Source organism: Amphiprion ocellaris, chromosome 4 (genome assembly GCF_022539595.1).
Source record: "Amphiprion ocellaris isolate individual 3 ecotype Okinawa chromosome 4, ASM2253959v1, whole genome shotgun sequence".
NCBI classification, from domain to species: Eukaryota; Metazoa; Chordata; class Actinopteri; family Pomacentridae; genus Amphiprion; species Amphiprion ocellaris.
This window is the reverse complement of record NC_072769.1, coordinates 13,968,341-13,991,521: the sequence shown is the minus strand read 5'-3', so window position 1 is coordinate 13,991,521 and position 23,181 is coordinate 13,968,341. Positions and strand designations below refer to the sequence as shown.

At 41.1% G+C, this 23,181-nt stretch overlaps 1 protein-coding gene across 6 annotated transcripts in view; it reads right to left on the bottom strand.

Moving 5' to 3' along the window:
* Positions 1-637: 637 nt before the first annotated feature.
* The window catches only part of rbfox2 (RNA binding fox-1 homolog 2), a 35,509-nt gene continuing 12,965 nt past the window's right edge, over positions 638-23,181 (bottom strand). For 2 of the 6 annotated variants that reach the window (XM_023290138.3, XM_023290142.3), the window contains 11 exons: positions 15,603-15,809; positions 13,331-13,501; positions 12,759-12,812; positions 12,543-12,635; positions 8,533-8,620; positions 8,135-8,191; positions 7,624-7,768; positions 7,002-7,047; positions 4,464-4,552; positions 4,176-4,248; positions 638-3,634 (listed from right to left, as the gene is read on the bottom strand). In XM_023290138.3, the coding sequence (XP_023145906.1) occupies positions 3,590-3,634; positions 4,176-4,248; positions 4,464-4,552; positions 7,002-7,047; positions 7,624-7,768; positions 8,135-8,191; positions 8,533-8,620; positions 12,543-12,635; positions 12,759-12,812; positions 13,331-13,501; positions 15,603-15,809 (1,068 nt within the window). In that variant the 3' untranslated portion in view covers positions 638-3,589. Of the gene's footprint in view, positions 3,635-4,175; positions 4,249-4,463; positions 4,553-6,510; positions 6,548-7,001; positions 7,048-7,623; positions 7,769-8,134; positions 8,192-8,532; positions 8,621-12,542; positions 12,636-12,758; positions 12,813-13,330; positions 13,502-15,602; positions 15,810-23,181 lie in introns of those variants that run through there. The other 4 variants (XM_023290140.3, XM_023290139.3, XR_008601311.1 and 1 more) reach the window with 4 other exon arrangements.

Sequence of the window (23,181 nt, the reverse complement as noted above, 5' to 3'; positions counted from 1 at the left end):
ACGTGAACATTTCCAGAATGTGTTTCTTATGCGCAAGGAGACATTTCATGAGCAAAATCAGTATCCAGTTCAAACACGTGTGGCTGAGATATACCAGTACTGCACCTTGCTATGGTGTAGCACAGAATAACTTCACACTGTTTAAACTGTCAGAGATGAGCTGGTGTGCCTGAGGTGCAAGTGAGCTCTGAAAGGGTGGGTGGAGAAAGAAATGAGGACTTATTGCATCTGCACATTCTGGAGTTGCATTGAAGATATTTACAGCTTTAAATGATTATTTTTATGGGAAAATAACCTTTCTGATCTTAGTGATGAGAAAGGAAATCTAATCAATGTCAGGACAATGTCGGAAACTTAAAACCTATAAAATATCAGGTATATTTTACCAGGGGTTAAACCGGGATTTGTAATGTGGGGGTTTGGGGGTCTCTGTGGGTTCAGGGTCGCCATGAGTGCACATGCTCGCATGCATGCAACATTGACATTCCAAATCTTTCTACATACAAAAACCGAAATTTGAATCAAAATCTATAGATGTGACAGAGTGAGCCTATGATTGATATATTTTGACAGACTTGGCATAAACTACAACAGGGTCTGATTTTGAACACCAAAAGAAAACGATGTGAAACCTCCATCACAACAAAACATTTTTATATAAAACATTTTATATGGACATTCAATAACAAAAAAACATAATGGCAGTCAAAGGGGGATACAGACATGACAGAGGGAGAGAACTGTTCATTGAAAAACCATAGCAACTATGAAGAATGACCACATAGTTTACTATAATACAGTGGCAAGAAAACCATGACAGGAAAATGAAGCTGCCACATGTTATTTGTGCAGCAGCCATTTTGTTTGTCAGCAGGATTTTTTGCCAAACAGCACTGTGCTCTTTGTCGTGTTGACTAGCTTCAGACCGCTAGCTGCCTGTCATGGAGTTTAGTGGTAAAGAAGAACGCAGCTGGGCTCTGCTGCTCAGGAGTCAAATATGAAAAGACACAAGATTCATGCAAAACTATTTTTTTTTTTTAACTTGACAAGTATCGCTCATGCTGGTTTGTCCATGCCTTCAGTGGCTCCAAAAGTCCATCTGCGTGTTTTATGTAGCACTTTTCAAGTTGGGGACCAGAACATGCTGGGGACTGATAGCATCTTTGGATAGTGCCTTTTTTTAAAAAATGTTGTCCAGAGCACATTCTATATTAATATGAGGATTTTTTTTAAGAGAAAGAAATGTTAAATGTCAGGAGAAAATCCAACAGCAGCACGTTTAATAGAAAAAAACCCATTATTGACCTGTATGTTTTTCCAAGTGTGAGAAGTGGAAAACACAAAGGTTGCTTTGAAATTAGTTCAAGGGAAGAAAAACAAAACTCATTTTACACACAACTTAAGATAATATCCCACACTGACATTTTGTTTTTCACTACGTTGGAATATGAACCTGTGTATGTATGAGTGATAATACTTTCAGACATTTTACTGGAAATCTTCAAATAAACCTGGAGCAAGCGCACGGGCCAAGCTGACAGATTTAACCACTGAAATGTAAGGAATCTGCTTTCAAAATAAAATGAAAACTATATTTAAAAAAGGAATAAAGAAAGGAACACAGCTGGTTTTAACCAAAGTGCTACAGGCCTATGCTCATTCATTCTTGAATGTCTCAGTCGCCTGCAAATTCTGGACGCAAAATGAAAAAAAAAAAAAACAATCGGTTGTTTCTGTATATTTTGAAATATGATTAAATGTCATGCTAGTGGATCCTATGATCAATTAAAAACAAATAATACAGATTTAAAAAAAAAAACAAAAACAGCCTGAGCGGACTGAATATTTAACCGAGAGAACAAAAGTTTGTTAACTCATACCTCTGTTTGTCACTACTCCGGCACACTCTGAGCTCAAGAAAAAAAAAATTTAACTTGCACCTTACTGGAGAAGGAACAACACAAAGATATTTTTTTAAAAAAACTGAACATGAAAGAAAGTAAATAAAGACAGCTATAGGATTATGACAATAACAATAACAAAGATAATATATTTATACATACGGCAGAAAAATGTGCTTTCTACAAATCTTTGGAACAAAAACAAAAGTCAAAAAAGCCACGTTTTGGAAGTATAGAATACAATGGTATAGAAATATCCACAATAGTAAGGTGTTTTGCATTTAAATATTTACTATCAACTCGCTGACTGAATCTCTCTCTCTTGCTCAGTAATTGCCGCTGGCAGCATCTTGAACACAATTCACCAACTGAAGTATGTTTCAGGAAGACTCGTTCAATGTTGGACTCTCTAGAAAAGATGGAGCATGAGGGGAAAATCCAAATAATAAATCTCTACATTAAAAAGGATCAAGAAATACTTGAACCCCAGGGTCGTTGTGGGTGGAGGATTTAATTTGGATTTAAACTCAACTAAAACATGAAAATGTAGTTCTTTCAGTGTAGTGTAGCACTTCATGTAGTGTTTATTGATGGTTGCACACAAGAGTGTAGGGAAATCCTGTGCATGAGCAGGACAATGGGAGACTATAGCTATGTCATATAGATGGAAGGTGGAGGATTTGAAATATAGATGCTTATTTTCTGATTTTAACCCCAAGGTTCCTTGTTGAATCTTCGAACAAAATAATGGTTCAATAAGAATGAGAATAATTACAATAATAATAATAATAATAATAATAATAATAATTTGGTAGCTTTTTTTTCTCTAAACTAATTTCTTTGCATATCATAACAATTTTTAAGTTTAAAGGTTTACCATTTCCACATACTAAGAAAACTTGAGGTAAGGAACAGCTCTAATAACCCTCCCTCCTTCAGCTTTTGGACATGATTTCTGTAGCGTTATAAACCGTCACATCATCTCTTCCATCTCGCCATGTTCGGTTTCCCTTCTGCCAGAACACAGTAGGACTGGAAATCCTCTCATTACTATCCGCCCACGTAGAGGAGGAATTATAAAATCCATCAGTGGGTGGTTTTATCATTTTAGCGACTCACCATTCTGGTTCAAAAATGTTTTCAGGTGCTCTTTCAGCGCACCGTCTTCCTTCCTTCCTACCGCCCTGATGTTTTGTGGACACCTTGATTGCCTGTTTTCTTCTCTTGTTCCTGAAATGCAGTGTGTGCAGATCACACAGCTCAGCTCGGCTCTTTCTCTTACAGGGGTGACAGCTGTTTAAATGTCAGTTATCCACATACAGCCTTTGGAAGAACATCTGGGCGCCGTCCCAAATCTTGTGCTGCTGAGTGCCGAGGAAATAAGAAGGGGGAGACTATAATACAGCCGTGCAATAGGGAAGGTGGCCACTCTGAGTCTTAATTTTTTCTTTCTTTTTTTTTTTTTTTAAATGTAAAGGCCTTCCTTCAGTCTTTAATACAGCATTCCTCTATTTCTGTAGTAGCGTATATAAGAAAACGTGGGACTGCTCTGGGGTGGGATCTGAAATATCTTCATTGTGGTCGACTCCGCACTTTAAAACTGGGTGCAGTCCACCTCCACGACAACAGGGGGAGCTCTTTCAGAGAAATTCAATGGAAGAGAGGAGCTCCTGGGAAATGTAGTGTCTTTAATAAGGGGCAAATCTACTGTAGCCTCCCCTGTACAGCGTGGCCTACAGAACAGCAAAAGAAACACACATTTAGTAAAGAATATCGTTCACTAATAAAAACTGCATTCATTTCAAGATCAATATATAAATAGTCAAAGTTGAAGTATTTGACTATGAGTCGAGTCATTGCAAAATAAAATGATCTTTTTCTATTTTCTGCATTGGAAAACGAGGTGGTTAAAGAGCTGCTGTGTAGTAATTCATTTAAAAACACACTAATTTAGTCTAGACACAAAGACCTTCTTCAAAACCACAAGACCCCTTTAATGTTGGCTGATATTCTGTACATGGTACACATGTCTACATGAAATTTCCTTCATGTCATTACAAGAACACAGTTGACAATTAAAAAACCTTGTTGTGGACTAAGGTCCTTGGATTTCTGGGGCCCAGAGGAGCTAATGGGTCTTCCCAGTTTATAATCACAGTTTGATCTTCACGATATAAAAACTAAATGCAGAATAATCTGCAGCTAAAAACATTTTCCAAGTGATCCGACCTTATACTCTAAATATTTGAGAATATATTTCCTACATGGACTTACCATGGCTCCAACACCGTAGGCAGCTGGGGCGAGTGCAGCATGGTAGGGGTCTGCCGTGTAAACTCGTCCATAGCTGTCAGAGATACAAAGTTTAAAGAGGTCAAAACAAAACAAAACAAAAAAAAAAACAGGGAAATTTATGTGAACACCCCAAACTGCCTCACGTCTTTCCTCTCATCCGATGATCTTTGCAAATATCTTATGTTGCTATTGGTCATTTTTTCTTCAAGCTGCAACTTTTTCAAGCTTCTGGCGGCTCTAAGACGTGCTGGACTGTTGGCCACTCACCTGTCACTGTAAGCTGCCGCTGCTGCAGCTGCAGCTGCAGGAGTTGCTACTGCAGCCGGCTGGGCGTAACGATAAGCTGCATAGCCACCCTGTGAGGAGGCAATGAAGAGGACAGAAAGAGGAAAGAGTGTGCAATGGAGGAGAAGGGAGATAACATAAAGGGATGGGTGAGAAGGGAAGGAAAGAAGAGTAAATTCTGATTATAAGTTTGCCATATTTCCTCTGCAAACTGAAAGCCTAGTGGTGAATCTAAAGGGTTACATTGTGAGAAAAAAACTGCTGAGAAGAGAGCGAAAGATTAACAAGCAGACAGTCAGCAAAACTGGCTAATCTGGTGCAGTACAGCATTCACAAGGATGTAGCTCAGGCTCTGGGTGGCTCTCTCACTCCATGACTAAGCTGGAAAAAATGTATTGTACAAATGCTTTTTACCATTTGTAGCACTGAAGTGCTTCATCTTTCCCACTGCGACTTAGACATAGAGGGAGAGAGAGCTCAAAGCCATAACTGTGCCCCTACCCCGGTTCCCCTACCAACAACATACAGTTAAAGAAAGGGGAAGGGGTGGCAAGATGATTGTGACATTATTTATGTTTGGATGAACGGCTCATGAACAGACACAAAAATCTACAGGTGTAAGAAGACAGTCAGCCAGTCGGATTAAAAAAAGGGGCAAACACACACTCTTACGTGGTCAGCAACCAATCACTGACAGACACAGCATGCTTTCCCAAACTCAGTGTATTAGGTCAAACATCCCTATAAAATATAAATTAAAAGAAACACACACCACCGCATTCTACCCTAAAGAATCAGTCACGACCAAGTCCCTGCATTCAGGACCACACAGTTGCTGCTATGGGAGGAAGGCTGGACTGGGAAGATGGGAGAGAGGAGGGACAGGAGGAAGATAGGAAGAGGAAGGAGATGTAAAGAGGGACAGAGAGGGAGAAGAGGCGAGGTAGAAGGTTTACAAAGGAAGATCAAAGATGTAAGAGTGGACGAAGGGGGAGAAAAATGAAAAATGATGAAAGGCAAAGAAAAGCTGGTAGAAAAATATCCCAAACTATTGTAGGTAACAGAAAATGTGTAGCTACTTCAACAACTGAGGAAGGAAAAGGTGAGGAAAGAGAAAAAGTGGTGGTGTACAGAAAGAAAAACAAAAGAGTCGGGGGGGAGGGACTGAGAGGGGAGGGGTCAGCCTTGTAAGTACATCTGCATGCTGACATTGATTCAGTTAGCATGCCACAGGTGAAACAGATAGGGAGATTCCTGGAAGGGGTCTGAATTACAGATGATTGGAACAATATTCTCACCCTACATCCCTCTGACTGCCTGTGTACTCAAGTCATGTGTTCTTCTGCTTTTATGGTAAAATATCGTGTTGTGTTTTTTCCTATTTCAGGTCATGTTGAGTCTGCTTCTTCATAACAGAAATGCATCATGTTACTGAACTACCTCACTAGCTGCAGGGCACGACGTCTGAAGTGAAACTTCATGAGAACAGAATGATCAAATGTCCTGGCTCAAAAAAAAAAAAACAACATTTGCTTTTCATCCCAGTTAACCCAATTTTAGAGAACTTCAAGGATTTTAGAACAAAAATAACTGCAGTGATTAAAAGACAAAGCGAAACATTTTATACTGTGTCTGAAGAACTTGAAAAACATGATGCAAAATAATCATTTTTAAAGTATGTATCTACAACCTAATGAAAATGCACTAAAAAACTATACAGAATTCATATATTTCACTGGGTGTGAAGCACATCCAGATTTCTCCCGCTTTACTTCCCTACGATGGTGCCTTTAATTTACAAAAAAATGTCTATCCGCCTCACTTGCAAATGTTTCAAATTCTTTCCGACTTTAAACTTAATTCTTTTGTCCCCCTTCCGCAACTCCACCTATGTCAGAATCCAGTGCGTTAGTAGAAGAAGACAGAGAAGGCATTTCAATCTCAGATGGTCAATAATGTCTAGCAGCACGCAGTCATTGGAGACGAGGAGGATGCACACTGGCTCTCACACAGAGTGTGTAAACCCTACCTGGGGCAATCTGCCACTAATGTCCTGAAACACTAGTCTACAGAGAGAACAGAAACAGCTATTGTCAACCTGGTCACACACACATACACACACCATTACACACACAGGCACACACTCACAATCACATTGGTACAAACTAACTCACAAATGCACAGAAAGAAACCCAAGAGGAGTCTACTTATGAACGAGCATGTGATTAAAGTTTGAACTGAGCTGCTGATGTGTCATATTTCTCTCCTGGCTTATCGTATATTATGCATTATTTGTGGAACAATTTACATGAGACTGGACATGGAAAAATGATGAACGGTTGTGATTTTCGTATAATAATCATAATTTAAGTTGTCGAGCAGTGATGAATGAAAACACTCAAAAGTACACGTCTCTGTGGGTTTGATTTGTGCCGTTTCACACTTGAAAAAACCCACAGGCAAGAGGGGGGGAAACGTAGGTGACGAGGGAGGCAGTGGAGGAGAGACAGGCATACTTACATAGAGATCAGCTGCACCGTAAAAGCCATCCTGATAGGCCATCACACTGAGAGAGAGACAGACAGGAAAAGAAAATGGAAGGGAAAGGTAGAGAGCAGTGGTGGAAAGTCCAAATGGACAAAACAACAAAATGGTGTGATGCGCCACCGTGTGGCCGTTGCAGAAAACAACAAACGGGAGTGACGATTGAAGGAGAGAGAGGTGAGAAAATGGTGCCAAACAGATTGTGAGAGGGGGAAGAGAAAGAAGGGTGAGATTTTATTACACACCGTGCAACATGCAAGACAAAATACCACCTCTTTGTATACAACTGCACCAACTTTAAAGTGATACTACTATGAAAAAGAAACAAAGAAACACTACTTAATTTGACCTTAATGCATTAAAGTAGCATTTCATTGCCACTTTGGAGGTACAAGGAAATGGTATTTCAGCTCAGCAAACTATCACTGTCAATATCTCAACAAAACTGTATTCAACCATTCACAGCATGCTTAATTATCAAGTACTATTTGTATAATAAGTGAGGTCATGCTTTTAAGAAGACAGTCCTATACAGTCTACGTTTCATTATTTGAAGCAGTTTAGTGGTGTTTTTTTTTTTTTTTTAAAGTGCGTTTACCCAGGGTAGGTAGGGATGGCAGGTTGTGGGACAGCTGCCCTAACTGCACTGTAGACGGGCCGAGCACGACCCCGGAGATGAGCCCCTCGAAAGGTTGCAGCAGTGGAGGCAGCTGCTGCTGCTGCCGGGTACGGAAACCCTGGTACTGAGAGAAACACAGAGATACAGGGGGAACATTTAGGATAGATTATTTCTAATAATAACACTGGAAATGCACATTTACATAAATTGATTCATCTACAGATCATTTTCCCAAACGTTTGTTCTGTAAAAGCCACAAGTCAACAAATGCCTGTGGAGATCAATTCAAATCTCTTGTTTTATTCAATCAAAAGTCCAAAGATATCCAGTGTACACTCATATATGACAAGCAAAGGCATTACACTGTCGCATTTAAGAGACAGGACAGTAAAAATGTTTGCATTTTTGACTGAAAAACTACTAGAAACAGTTCTGTACTATTGTCTCCATCAGTCTCAGGTAAAAATAAAGTTAGCATTTGTTGTCTCACCTGTATAGAGCTCAGGACTGTACATGGCACCAACCATAGGACTCAACTTCCATCCAGCTACAGTCGACAAAAATTACAACACACATTTAAAGCAACATTTCACATCAAACTCAACTGAAACAGCCTGATATTTTTATGACTTCTCTGGGATCTCTAAGGAGAGGCTGTATATAGCTTTGATGCTCAAATGGCATTTATTCAATATATTGATTTTTAAAGACATGATCAGGTTAATTTAATGTAGTTCACTGCAATAGCATCAGCTTGACTATTTCACATATAATTTTCTCTATATATTTGTCACATTGTAATATCAAATCAAAATAGAAAAAAAGCTTTAATATGGTGATAGTGTTTTCTGCCACGTCTCGCAGGTCTGACTGTGCAAAATGCATTACCATACGGTAGTGCTGCGAGGCCCTCTCCATTAGAGTACGGTGTTGTCATCTTCTTGTTTGTCATCACTCTGGCTGTGGCATTATTAACCTGGACACCAAAGAAAGCGGTCAGAGGGCAATTTTACTCAGCTTAATAGATACACAAGTAGTGAGCAATTATCCAAATGTTGCATAATATAATCACATAATAGTTTGTGTTTGATTCTGTATTAAACTAAAGTAAAATATGTAACAGACAAAGGAGATACTCTTCACATGATGACTGGAGCTTTCAGTTTAAACTGGTGCTTTAAGTGCCATTACACTTGAAACCATTTTCTAACTTATGACAGGGGTTAATTCTGTTGATGAGCAGCGATGGTATTTGATGCATGCGCTTCTTTTGAAGGAGAAAGACATTGAAAACAAGGATCCTGGTGAGTAGTCAGGCAGTTTTGCACACAAACAATGCAACCATTGGCACACAGAACAAAGAAAACAACTAAATATTTCAGAATAAAGGCATTCAAAAAGAAATCGAAGACCATTATATTGCTACCTTTAAAAAAAAAGGAGGGAAAAAGAAGGTGAATTAAGCGGCAGATTCATCAGTTGAACACAATGCAAAAAACATCAATCGAAGAGTTCATACACAAATTACACACAGCCAATCAGGAGCGCATCACATCACCAAAGGTGAGCAAAACTAGCCAATCAGCAAGCATCAGATGCAGCAAGAGATCAATCAAATAAGGTTGGCAGCCCTCCCAATCAAATACACATCATACAGAAAAAGGAGGAAGAGCAGGGAGAGAGAACAACAGAGAAAAGACAGAAATATAGAGGGATGCAGAAGGAGGAGGAGCCAGTCCACATGAAAAGACACAGAAAAACACATACATGATGTGAAGAAAAGAGAGACAAAGAGAGTGAACAATCCATCCAAATGTGCAGTTCTTCTAATGAACAAACAAACGAGAAGATGCGATATGCACATACAACATACATCTGACTGTCTACGTTTGGTCTAACCGTACATGAGCAATGATGGAGAAATGATGAATGGAGCAAGAACAAATACAGAGAGAGAAGAGCCTAGATAAAAGACAGAGGATGGGGGATGCAAATATCATTCCTCAAAAAAAAAAAAAAAAAAAAAAAAAAATCAAAAACAAACAAAAAAAAATCAAATCAAACCATGGCTGTGAAACACTGCCAGGCATTTCAGATCAGTGTCACACACCAGAAACACCTCGAAGCACACAACCACCAACACACACCATCCAGAACCAAAGTGATCAAAAAGTAAAAACAAGGACACCTCTTTACAGAAATCAGAACAAAGAAAAGCTGTCACTGGTAGAAATGTAGAAGCTTGCTACAAATTACTTCACGAAAGCTTTTTTTCTTTCTTAATTGTCTAAAATTCTAAGTGTACATGTTACATACAGTATAGAAAGCAAGTTTGCTTTAAATTACAAGATGCTTGCATCCACTTTGGGACACACACTAGTCATCCACATACATAGCTTTAATTTGAATGTTGAGTCTGCACAGCCGTACCTCTACAACTGTCTGCAATCTACAAATTGATACAGAAAGTGATAATCAAGCACTACAGCACGCCATGATATACAGACAACTATTATCCCCTCGCCAGTAAAGCTAACATAGCACTCATGCTTCAGCATGCTGTCCCACTAAGGTGCAAAAATGCAGCAATTGGCTGACACATGACACAGAGAGATGACATAGTACTATATGACGTCATACAGATGACGAGAAAGAGAGTAAACCATGCAGGATACAGCTCTGGAATTAAATGCTGAATGCAGTTAGAGAGGTGATTGGAATGAATGCATAAGAAGTGGTAGTCATAGTTGTTGCACTTGCAGATAGATGCAGTACATTCAGTTATACAAGTGGCCTTTATAATGCCATGCGGTCAATGGCTAATCTCGTAATCGTTTCATTCACCACCTCCCCAATCAATCACAGGATTAGCCAATCAGGATTTTTTTGTCAATCAACCAATCAATCAAGCTCCCTTCAGCAAAAGGAGTCCTTCGTTTGGGTGTTGGGTGCATTTTATCTCATTTGGACGGATGGGGTGGGGGGAGGGGTCATTCAAAGATGATGCCATGTGTACACAACTTACCGTTGCCAGGGAAACGGCGTGAGGACACGCGAGCAGTTACCGTGGAGACTGACAACAACAACAACATACAAAAATCATCAGGGAAATAGAGAAAATATATGTAAGAAAGAAATGATGAACCAAAAAAGGAAAAAAAAGAAAAACATAAACAAACGAGGTAATGAAAAGCAGCCCCCACCCTGTGGTAGAGAGGAAGTGATGTAACAGGTCACGTGTCAACAGTCAGCTACAGCCATGTCACAGCAATCTAGCCTCAAAAAAACCCACTACAAACACAGATCATAAGGGTTTGTAAAGGAGCAAACAAAATGGAAATAGAAAATATAGAAATTAAAAATCTAACTCAGGAGGGAAACTCAATACGATATTATTGCCCAGATTATATTCAAAGAACTGACAAAATAATCACTCAAAAATCAAACTTAATCCCATTCTCCACTGTTTAGGCTACCTGACTACATCCCAGGACAGGGTCATGGACACAGATATGGGGGGAGGGATGGACAGCAGAGATGCAGGTGCATATGGGGACACAAACTGGGAGAGACAGACAGACTGGCCTGGTGAAAAAGAGTTAAGAGAGATGGAGGAGAACCAATAAAAAACAAAAAATTCCAAAAGAAAAAAAGGAGAGGGAACGACAGCTATCTATTGCATTCTCTTCACTTGTTCATTCTTTCTCCGCCCTCCATCTTTTTTAATTCTGCACACCCACACACAGAGACAGAGAAGAAGAGTGCAGGACATTCGAGATCATGCAGAAGAGCTTTAGTAGCAAGTAGAAATAAAAAAGAAAAGCGTGATTTTAAACTCAAGAGCCAGAGCAAATGGCAAAAGCATGGTGTAGTTGATCTCCCAAGGCCATTTGCAACTGAAATCCGAGCTCATGCTGACAAATTAAAAAATAAAAAATAAAAAACAATGTCACAACAAAATGCACTTCCATGAGATCTGGTGTTCTTTTTCAGGAGAGGTGGATGCAAAGTGCGTGTGTGTAAACAATACATGTTTCTTGTATTTGTACCATCCATCTTGCATGTCTGAAATTACATTTATTTTGTTTTGGTTCAAGTATCAAAAATGACACCACACTTCTCACAGCAGTCTCATTCCCAAAACTGCCCCCTGAAAATGCCCCCGACATGCATCAATCTCTTAACACATCAAAACATAAAATCTGCGACCCAGAAGCAGCCGCATAATGTCAAGTGAAAGAGTGGAAAAACTCCTTGACAACATCTGACCTTATGCTCCAACCATGCAACATACAGTAGCCTCTCACAGACATCAGCAAGCACTTTTTCCCAGAGGAAAGTAACTGAGAGGCTTTTAACTGCCCTTCCAGTCATAAAACACAACCATAAACCAAAACAGCCACTCATCGTGATCATGGAAGAAGTGATGATGGTGATGATGGAAAAGGTGCAGGAAAACAGAAAGAAAATTAAAAAAAAAACGATCCTACATGCTGTAACAGAAGCAGATATCGTCGGCAAACCGTGTCGTAGTGACGTCTCACCAGCCATGCCTGTTGTGTAGCCACTCCACCCAGCATGCTTTGCAAACCACACAGCGTTTTAAGATCAAGGTGCAATGGACAGCCCACAACATCAACAAGAACATCCACGACAGCATGAACATCGACGGGGAAGTGCCGTCAAAAGAGACGTCTGTGCGTGCGGCACCACTGCACCATGCTATAGTGAAGCTAGAGGGGGTTAGAGTTCAACACAGAACAGCCATCCGGAAAAAAACCTTCTCTGGGGCAAGTAACGGCCAGAATAAAACTCATTCTCATTGTCGAACATGGAGGGGAAACAGAGGAGAAAATGGTCACTGCTTCAAAAAAAGGGTGGCGAGGGTGGTGAGTTACCTCAATTTTACGTCCTTCCACCAGCGTACCGTGAAGCTTCTCTCGGGCTCGTTCTGCATCTGCACTCGACTCAAATGTGACAAAACCGAAGCCCTGCAAACAGTGCAGAGGGGAAATGGGAAAAGGAAAAGTCGGAAAACACCAGTTAAGCTTTAGCCGAGCCTATTTATCAAACCGATTTTCGATTTTTTTGATACGATATTTTTGCTGTCCTACCTTGGAACCCCTCTCGTTGAAAATGATCTCAACATCGAGGATTTTGCCAAATTGCTGCAACAACAAAAAAAAAAAAAAAAAAAAAAAAAAGAGGAGGAGAGTGAAGAGGCTGAGCGTGTAAAGTCACATGCTGCATCTCACCACAGGGTGTCAGCACTCTGCAAAGATGATGAGCTGGCACTGAGCCAGCTCGGGGAGTCTGCTCTTCTACAATATCTTTCTTGCCTCTGCTCTTTTCGCTGCACTACATTTTGGAGACGTTCCTCTTACAAAACAACCAGGCACAAGGCCAGATTATTACACCTCACTCTACATAACAAGCCGAAATTCAAAACAATCAGTTTGGGTTTTTAGTCAAACAGGACAACTGATTCCTTTTAGCTGAGACAGATATGACAGAGAATTATTTCTATTTAAAACAACACTTGAGGATCTTAAGCAATCCACTGACAATGAAAAGAAATCTGAGGTCGGGCTCCTGACGTCACCACATGGTTATTTTTACTACTATTTAATCGGAAGCTACAATTGTTGATGCACAATGAAAAAGAGGAATATTTTGCTCTACATACCCCAAACATCTGCCGTAGGTCTGGGTCTCGGAAGCGGAAGGGGATGTTGGATACGTGAAGGCGTTTGGGGGTCCCCTTGGCGTCTGAGTCGTCCCCGACGCTCCCCCCACCCCCTCCTCCTCCCGAGCCAACCCCAGACTGGCCGTCGATCTGGGAGGATCCATCTGACTGCTGGGACAGACGGACGCAGAGGACACGAACGAAACACAGAGGAAGAAAACAAAGAGGTCTTGTTATGGTTGTGCAACGACAATATCAAGTCCACCACGAGATGATGGATTCACTGCCATCTGCCAGAGATTTGGATTTCTCACACCAGGCCTGTCATTTTCATTATGGACTAATTAGATGTTTATTATCCTGATAAATCGATTAATCAGCTTGTATAGATGATGTCTAGAAACTGTGAAAAAATATCCACACTTTTCTCAGAGCTGAAGGTTTTCAAAGCACTCGTTTTGTTTTACCAACAGCCCAAAACAGTACATGTAACTCACAAATTAAAAATAAGAATTAAAATATAATCCATATATTAAAAAAAATGTTAAAAATGCTTTGCTTTTTCCTTGACCAGTTACTAAAATGATGAATGGATTGTGAAAATAGCTTTAGGCTTTCTGCTGCACGACATACTGACAGTAGACTGCAGGTATAAGCCACCGTTTTACTGTGTATTTCCATTCTGCTATTTGCATGATACCATTTTTGGAACCCCATTCGCTACGGGAAACAATAATAATAGTGTCTGAGTAGCAACCTACATTAGCAATAGCGAGTTTTGATGAGGGCACTATTTTAATGACAGTCCTCGTCTCCTTATGTGCAAATGTTGCGCCAAAACAAGCTCCTCCTGCTACAATTTTGCACGAACATCGTATTTACATTCTGAGCTTAGTGCTGTCCAAGACCAACGTGATTTAACAAAGAAGTCAGAGCATTTCCTCCCATATAACGGAAAAACAATGAGGTGCAGTCAGACCATTCTACAGAGCCCATACAGCCCTGTGGGGAGACGTCTGGCTACGTTAGACTAGTCCATTGATCAGTGTTTCAGCTTCGTATCTCTGGATTAACTTTGGTTATATTCAGCAACTGGAGGCAATATTGTGTAAATAACTGAGCACGACTGCGTTGATCAATATTGGATTTCAGGATGCAGGAGTAATGATATTCCGGTATTTAACTCGTTGGATTAGCAGAGAAAGATTCCAGTCTGCACATTTTGTCTATGAACTCTAGTGGTGATTTATGGGATTAACTGATGAGCTGTAGTTAAAGCAACCAAAAATATGCAGCTTCTTCTTTTTTTTTCTCAGCTTTAAATCATTTTAATTAATAATAATAATTTGGGGTATCTAGCAAGACCAGAGATTTTTAAATGCCATCATTAGGCTAAAAAAAGGAACATTTTTAATATTTGAATCTGAATGATAAGATTCAATGATTCAACAGATTTTCAGAATTTTGAATAAATGAGCATGTATAGTATTTTGATACTGTGACAAAACATTGCGTTCAATATTATCACAGCTTTTATTCATATCCTTCTATTCCAGAATTTACCAGAGATTTACAGATATGTTGTGTTGTTGTCAGCACAGACACTGATGTTATTAAAGGAACAGATTTAGGAAATTCTATGCTTTTTTTTTTTCCACAAAGAGCTGGATGACAAATCTTTCATATCTGTTCAGAATAGAAACAACAAATTGTGGGTTTACAGCGACTTGCATACTGGACTATTTTATGCCTCTGCCAGACATAGTGACTTGTTGGATTTGAAAGTTTTATACCTTTAAGCAGACTTAGTATCAAAAGGTTTCCTAGTGAAAGTTAAAAACAAAGCTAAAGGAAAGTGAGTATTGGAATTCACTTTTCCAACTGACCAGATATACAACTACAAATAAATACAAATGTTGCTCTATAGGTGCTGAACGTCTCAATAAGTTAATAATGTGACAGGGTTACATTCACAAATTATCTCTGCTGTCTCGAAGGGTCTAAAAAACTGTTAGCGCAGGATTTTATAATTTGAGCTTGAATATGCAGCTGCAGCCTGCATGTGGACAAAAGATCCTAATGAGCTCTACACGGGTTTACAGACTGCAACTTTGGGAAGAAAAGGACAGTGGTATCAAACCTGTAATTGGTCAGTAGACTCATAATTGCTATCAGAATCAGTATGGTGCACCCCTACTACCATTTATTCACATATCCCCCTACATGGTTGCTCTTTGCGCCCTCTCAAGGCCCGATGCGTTCTGGCACTCACTTGGGCACTGAGGCTGTTGGCGGCGTTGGCTGCGTTGCTCGCTGCTCCGCCGGCTTCCACGGGGCCCTGAACCGCCCCTGCTGCATACAGACTGCCCCCGTAATCCAGGGCCAGGCCGTTCTGGGGGGGCGGTGGTGGGGGAGGTGGGAACGCAGAGAAAGGTGGGGGCACGAGTCCCTCCTGACCGCCAGCACTATCCTGAGAGCCCTGTTGGAAGACGGCGAGAGAGCGGAGAGAGAGTGAGGAGGGAGCGAAGACTAAAGTAGCCGGCTGGCGTAATTCCACAGTGTCTTTTACAGAGAGCATCACCCAACCACACAGCAACGACTTTCCCAAGAGCTTCAGTGTAAAAGTCATACAGGCGTGGATATTATGTTTCCATTTCCACGTGTATATGTGTGTAAAAGCGTGCATGTATCTGCACCCCCCACCCATTAAATATTCACTGCAGGCACATCTATTATTGAGGGTCAGATGCCTCCATGCTCAGTGTGTTGTACAATGATGAGTGTCTAATGCCTTCACACACACTCACAAACGCCTCCGCACACAAACCACCTTTGACACGCGAACACCCACACACCTAAACGCTCACACAAAGACCAACTGTTAGAGAGGAAGCCTGCCCAAGCATTTCGTTGTTACCCCCCTCAGAAGATACTTGCTTAAGTTGCCGACACTCGCAGGAGAACAATGCAGGCGTCCAATATGGTGGAGACGCACAAACATGCACAGGCGGCTATAACACAACGCGCACAAATATACACACACACATTCCTTGCTGCTGGCAGTGGGGCATGGATACCCTAAATGGTAATAGCTGGAGAGCGAAGGGAGGCTGCATGGGTGGGAGAGAAAAGGGGGGAGGGATGGACAATAAAAGGTGATGACTGATAGAAGAGGCATGGCCTGTCTCTGACCCATAGCTGCCAAAGATAAACCGAACATCACTGTCTTTCATATCTATTTATAACTCTAATAACTGCACTGGGTGGTAAATAAATTACAGACTAACACAAACACGGGGAAATTTAGAAAAAAAAATGTGTGCAGGATGCATCCACATGGGACCATGAATGCATGAAATCTGTTGAGATATTTCAGTCTGCACCAACATGACGGAGCAAGTGACCATTAGTGTTAACTTGTCATTATTCATGTTAGCGGGTAGGCTAATAAAAAAATACAAAATATCAGTCTTAGTCAGTAAAAGAAGAATAAATTCCTGAGTTTATTCCATCATTACCCCTCGCTGTTAAACAGGCCACTAACCTTTATTGAGTCAGAGAGGCAGCGTCTCGCATTAAGAACTAAAGAACCAGAAAACTGAATCACATAAACAATCAATATAAATCATCAAACATAACCAAAATAGAAATTCACATCATAAAATACAAAAAAACTAAAGATCTTTAGAAATACAAACCAGCACCCACTGTTTAACCTTTAGTTGAGTCTATTCTTCTATTTCTGTCTGCTTGAACCCTTTTGTTCCTCTCCTCCTATGACTAATCATTATTATCATTATCATATTCACTATTGTTATTAGTAGTAGTAGTAGTAGTGTTAATAGAAGTAATGCGGTCGCTCTAGAAGCAGACAGTAATGATAATAATTCATTTGCAAAGGTAATATTTGGTGTCTTTTTTTCCCACCACCAAAACTGTATCACATCTAAAAAGACTCCACCGAGCTTAGAAGACATCTGCTTGGCTACATTTACTTCAAGTGTGTATGTGTGTGTGTGTGTGTTTGTTTGTTTGTTTGTGTGTGTGTGTGAGTGAGTGACAGGCTGCAGCGATGCCCATCTGAGTTGCACAATAGATCACTGTCCCTTTGGGAGTGTTAAAAGTGTGTGGGAGGGTGTGTATTCATGTGCATGTGTGTGTGTGTGTTTGTGCGTGTATATCAGCCATCTGTCTCCCAGCTTTTTGACCTTTCCCGGCGTCACACCTGTGACACTGTACTCCGGCCCCTCGACTCAGTAACAAACCGGGGGGATGCACGCAGTCGACACGGATCACATCGATACTGTGAGACATGAGAGCGGCTTCGGCAGCGCTGCAGCCACAGAAGAGTGGGAGGGAACTTCGTCTTGTAATTAACAGAGATAAACCAAAGTAAATACGGCGTTCAAAAGCATTTAACGAAGAGGTCAGACATATTCGAGGCAAATTTACATCAAAATTTAAATCAAACGGCATCTATTTATCCTGAATTTCAACTTCTTTCTATAAATCTATTTTGTCAGGTTGTATAATTAACATAGCCACTTTAAAACCAGGGCTACCTTTCATGATAGAACATTTGAAGGGTGCATTAATATGTCAAAACTGCTAAACTGCTACGTGTAAACTGAAAAAGAGGATACCCCCGCCCCTTGATGCTGCTCTGCCAGTCAAATTTAATGAATCCATTTTTACTAGCTGTAAGACATCACTACAAATTGTATCGCCTGTTTGAATAATAAACTACAATGTAAGTCTATCCATACCATTATATATTAAATACTTTTTGTAATGTCTGCAACAGCAATGGCAAATAAATCTCCCATGACTAAATATTTTTTTAAACTGATGTGTACCAAGTCATCATAAAACTGCAGAAAGTAAGAGGTTTACCATAAAAGGGAAAGTACAATCTTTTATTTAGGAATGAATGGCTCTCAGCAGCTCAACACTATCTGCATTTCTTTGTCTAATAAATTACAAGAACATTCCCTTTACTCCTGTACCTAGTGGCTGTTCCTCTTTTTCCTGCTGATGTGAGACAAAAGGAGACGGTGCCAGACGCTTTAAGAGAAATGCTTTGAACTCAACCTTTAATGACTGCAGCACTGGTCTGCCTCCCGTGATTTCAGCAGCGTAATCACAACCAGAAATCCTGTTATCGCCCTCCTTCTCGCTCGCCGATAACGGGCACTAAATGCATGTTTATCATTAATCTCAACACTTTGAGTCTGGTACTAAATCGTGCTGCGACACCATTCACTGCATACATTCTTCTTCCATACAAAAAAAAAAAAAAAAATGCCTGAACTGTCCCTGCTGCTCGGCTGCCAGGTGAAGAGTTTCCACCTCAGCCAGAACAGAAACCATTTTCTCCATCTTCAACGCTTGGCACTTGAGCAATGCAGCCGCAAGATTACTGACCACAGCGTCCAAGTTTAACTTCATTCACATTTTCAGATAGCAGCTGTGTCCGCTCATCTAAACCCTGCAGCTGTATGAACCTCTTCCAATCTTGTCCACAAGCATCCAAATTAAGATTTAGCTAAGTGATAACATCCCTCACATCCCTCCTGCCTTTCTCTCCGGTCTTCGTTTCATGTAGCAACACAACCACCTTGTACTTCTGTGGATGCTCACTATTGGTGGCAGTGATTGCTATAACTAGTAAGGATTAAAGTTATGCCATACCAAAACATAGGTATACAGTCATTCCTGACATTGCAGCATAAAGAAAAATGGATTTCAAGGCGTTTCTCAGCTGCATGTCTCATACACAACCTCTTCTTTCTTTTCTTTTAATAGTTTACAGTCCAATTAACGAATGCTTAAAATAGACCAGAAAACTGTTAATTTGTGAAGAATTTCCTCCTTATTGTGACAAAACAAATCTCCTCTGTTACATCACTGATGGTAATAATGTGAACATGAGCTGCAATCCTCTGATGAGGCATCCTGAATTCATTATATTTGCTCAATTCAGAGAGACAGAAAAAGGGAGAACAGAAACATGGAAATTAGCCAGTTTAGATCAAGCTTTTAACCGCAGGAGAGAAAACACACATAATATGCAAAATGACACGCTGGATGACCTCACCCTGCATCTATCCTAGACTAAATGCATTTGTGGAGGTGAAAATGGTAGTGGGTGGAGCGAGTTATTCTGGGTCACCAGGTAGGAGCTCAACTGGATGACAAACAGAAATAAAGAAACTAGACCCGCTCCTGTGTCTTAGTAGAAAGAGAAAGTTGATCACCCAGCTTGGGTGAAGTGGTGAAATGAGAAAAGTAGAAAGAAAGGAGACCAGACTGTCAACAATTTGCAGCAGTGAGGGAACGTTTTGTGTATACGTGTACACTTCGCACTAAAATTACAGGAAAAGTTTAATGTTACTTTTCTATGCAAGCTGTGTGATGTGTCAATGTGTCTGTGGGTATGTCCACCAATGAAATGTCTCAACAACTGCACATTTTAATAGACTGAAATCAATATGATCCCTGCTAACTGAATGTCGACCAACTGACTGAGGCAACTGTTTGGGAATTATTTACATCGTGAATTTATTTATTTATTTTTTTTAAAAGAATAATAACAGTCTTATCAGAGGTGGGCGGCCCACTTCACACAGTCTTAAACATGTTCAAATATATGCTGATCGAGACTCACCATTCACTATTTTTCTCTCCTGGTCTACTTTGTATTTTTCATTTTAGGTGCAACGGTTCAGACTTGTGCTTTTCACGGCTGTAGAAGCACCACCGGACTGCGTTTTCTCTTTTCAGATCCTCATATGGCTCAGTAATGGCTGCAGATGGCAGGACGGTCCCTCGATAGCAACACCGCTGTTATGTAGGAGAGTTCCGGCTTCAGGCATTACTGGGGCTGGAGCCAACGGCTCGAATTGATATGGCTCGGGATCATCACAGTCCTCCACCACACTAATGTCCGCTTCAGGGGATTCTGGAGGGGAAAATTCCTCCACCTCAAAAGAGCCATTTGTGGTATAGGTGCCTTGTGATTCTGTATTGCTTTTTTCTCTGGCCTGGGGACGTCACTGAGCAACTCCTGCACTGTGAAGTTACACTTCCAATGTTCTGCCATGAAATCTGGTACAACCAATCATCTTTTCCTGAACACTGAGAGAAGTTCAAGTGATCACTTAAAATTTCATGTAGCACCATCATCATGTCTGAATTTAATCCAGTCAACTATCTTAGTTGATACACCTGCACACCTAATGAAATTCCCATCAGCCTCGGCTTCATTTTGTGTTCTGTGCATTAGTAAATGTTCACATTCCAACAGACTAAACCAAAATAATGAGCGTTATAAACATTATACCTGCTAAATATGACCACATGACCTTACCTTTAGCAATTAGCTTTAAGTAACAAGGAGAAATAAGGATGGGGTTAGGCTTAAAAAGGCACAAGATGGCAAAACTCTTTAATCGCTGATTTAAACTTGAAGGTGGAGCGAGAAGACAGAAGGGAGACTAAGTGATATTATTTGAATGTAGGGATAACAGTATCAGCTGGAAGATATTCATAGTTTTTCACTCAAAAGTGACCATAATTGTCATTTATTTACCTCTGCACACTGGAGCAATCACAGAGTAAAGTGGATATGAATGTCAGATTAGTGATGGGTGATGGCTGGACAGAGCCACCGCCTAATTGAAGATTTTTTTTTGCTGATGCTATTCAACTATCTAATAAGCAGTTCCAACCAACTATACTTGAAGCTTAAATTTTGTTTAAAATCTAAAGCTATCATTGGTGCTACCTGTACTTGCTGTAAAATGAACTGCCTTGCATGCGACAATAAGCCAGATATGGACCAATAACAAAGACAAAGGAACTAAAAGGTGCGCGAAAATTTTATTCAAGGATCCCCCTGCTGTAGTGGCTTGCCTGTAGACTGGAAGACAAAATGCAGGTAATGGAACTCTACCTTTTGTCCAGTTTGTTGGGAAAACTACCCTCCTACTGTGCAGTAAAATGTTCATCGCGGCTCCAGTGTTGTCGTACTCGAGTCCCAACAATGATGACTCATGACACATCTCACTCGACTACAGATGAGTCAGTCCTGGACTTGACAAGTTGTGATGCAACTCGGACAGAATGATAGTGACTTGGATTTTAATACAGCACACTTGAGGTTTGATATCTCTGCACAGTAAAAAAGCCATTGATCAGATCAGAACTCTGTCAATCATTCTAGTCTCCTTATTGTTGCTGCTCATGCACAGGAACAGACTACAGCCTTGCAGGAGAATGGACAACCCCGGCTGTTGCTGCTCCTTCTGCCAGACCAAAATAGAAGCGGGAATACAAGCCAAAAACAACCTTGTATTTGTGTCTGACGACTGGCCTTTTCAGAGGAGATCCATTTTAGCTGCATCTCAACAGTCCTCTCCCTACCTGATACTCTGCATCAACAGCCTGATATCTACAAAAACATTATGTGCTTGCGTGCTGCTTTTTTCCCCCCCAGGTCTCTCAATCTGTCAAGCTATGGGCCTTTTGCGGACTGCGAGTGGCCTTTGTAATTTGCATCAGGATAAAAGCATCTACTGAATAAATGCACCCAGATAGCAGGATAAGGAGAGGAACACCAAGACAGCGAGGGAGGATATTCTTGGTCAATTTGAAGAGAAGTGCTGCCCTGTAGACAAGCAAAGTGTGTGCTGTGCATTTGTGTCAGCGCTGAGGTTTGCATACGGTTTGTTTGTGTACATCTCTTGTGCATGTCTCCCTGTGTGTGTTTGCACATACGCTCCCCTGGTGTTAGGATGTTAAGGGTTGTGTAAGTGTATGCGTTGGCCAGGCAAAGCCAGTGACTCAGAGCGGTAGCTGTAGCTGGCTTACTTTCGGGTCAGTTATCAGCAGCAAGTGCGTCTGAGGAGGCATGTTATAAAATGTACTCGTCTGCAGCAGTCTCACTACGCTACAGGCAGAGGAGAGGAGAGGAGAGGAGAGGAGAGGAGAGGAGAGGAGAGGAGAGGAGAGGAGAGGAGAGGAGAGGAGAGGAGAGGAGAGGAGAGGAGAGGAGAGGAGAGGAGAGGAGAGGAGAGGAGAGGAGAGGAGAGGAGAGGAGAGGAGAGATGGCTAGCAGCTAACTAGGGCATCACTGGGTCATTTCACATGAATAATGATATTTCAGGATCTTACTTTCTCTGGCCTCCAGCCATTACTCTATAGCGTAATTCAGCAAACTTGACTATGGAAAATGTGATTCATGTGCATTCACTGCAGCTCATATTTTAGCTCGATAATCGGATTAACTGGGGGAACTTCAGTGTCCAACTCCGATTTTGGCTTTTTCAGTCTGTTGTTACCCAAGCTGCAAACAGCTGGAGAAACGCTTACGCCGAGTCTGCGGCATACCGATGAGCCAGGAGACACCCTCTTGTTAAATTATTCCATCCCACGTCAACCCCTCCTCCTCCTCCTCCTCCTCCTTCATCATTCTCCCTCCTCCCCCTCTCGCTCTTCCTCTCTACTCCTCTTGCTGCTGTTCTCCCTTTCCTCCCACTCTCTCTGCTGTGCGCTTCACTTCTTTACGCTTCATAAAATCCAGACGGGACCCTTGCATACGTCCCGCCCCCACACATGTCAATCAAACCCATTTGCCTCATAGCAACAAGAGATCGGTGGAGTCCAGGCTCCTCCTTCCACACTCTTCTCCATCTCCTTATAGGGTAACATGTCTGCTTGTCAAACAAAACCCCTCCCAAATGCACCCCCATCCTTTGCCTTCTAGGGTCTCCCCTTCCTCGAACGCCATTTCTGGGAGACCCACCCCCCTTAATCATACATGTATGCACGGAACACACAATCTCCCAGTT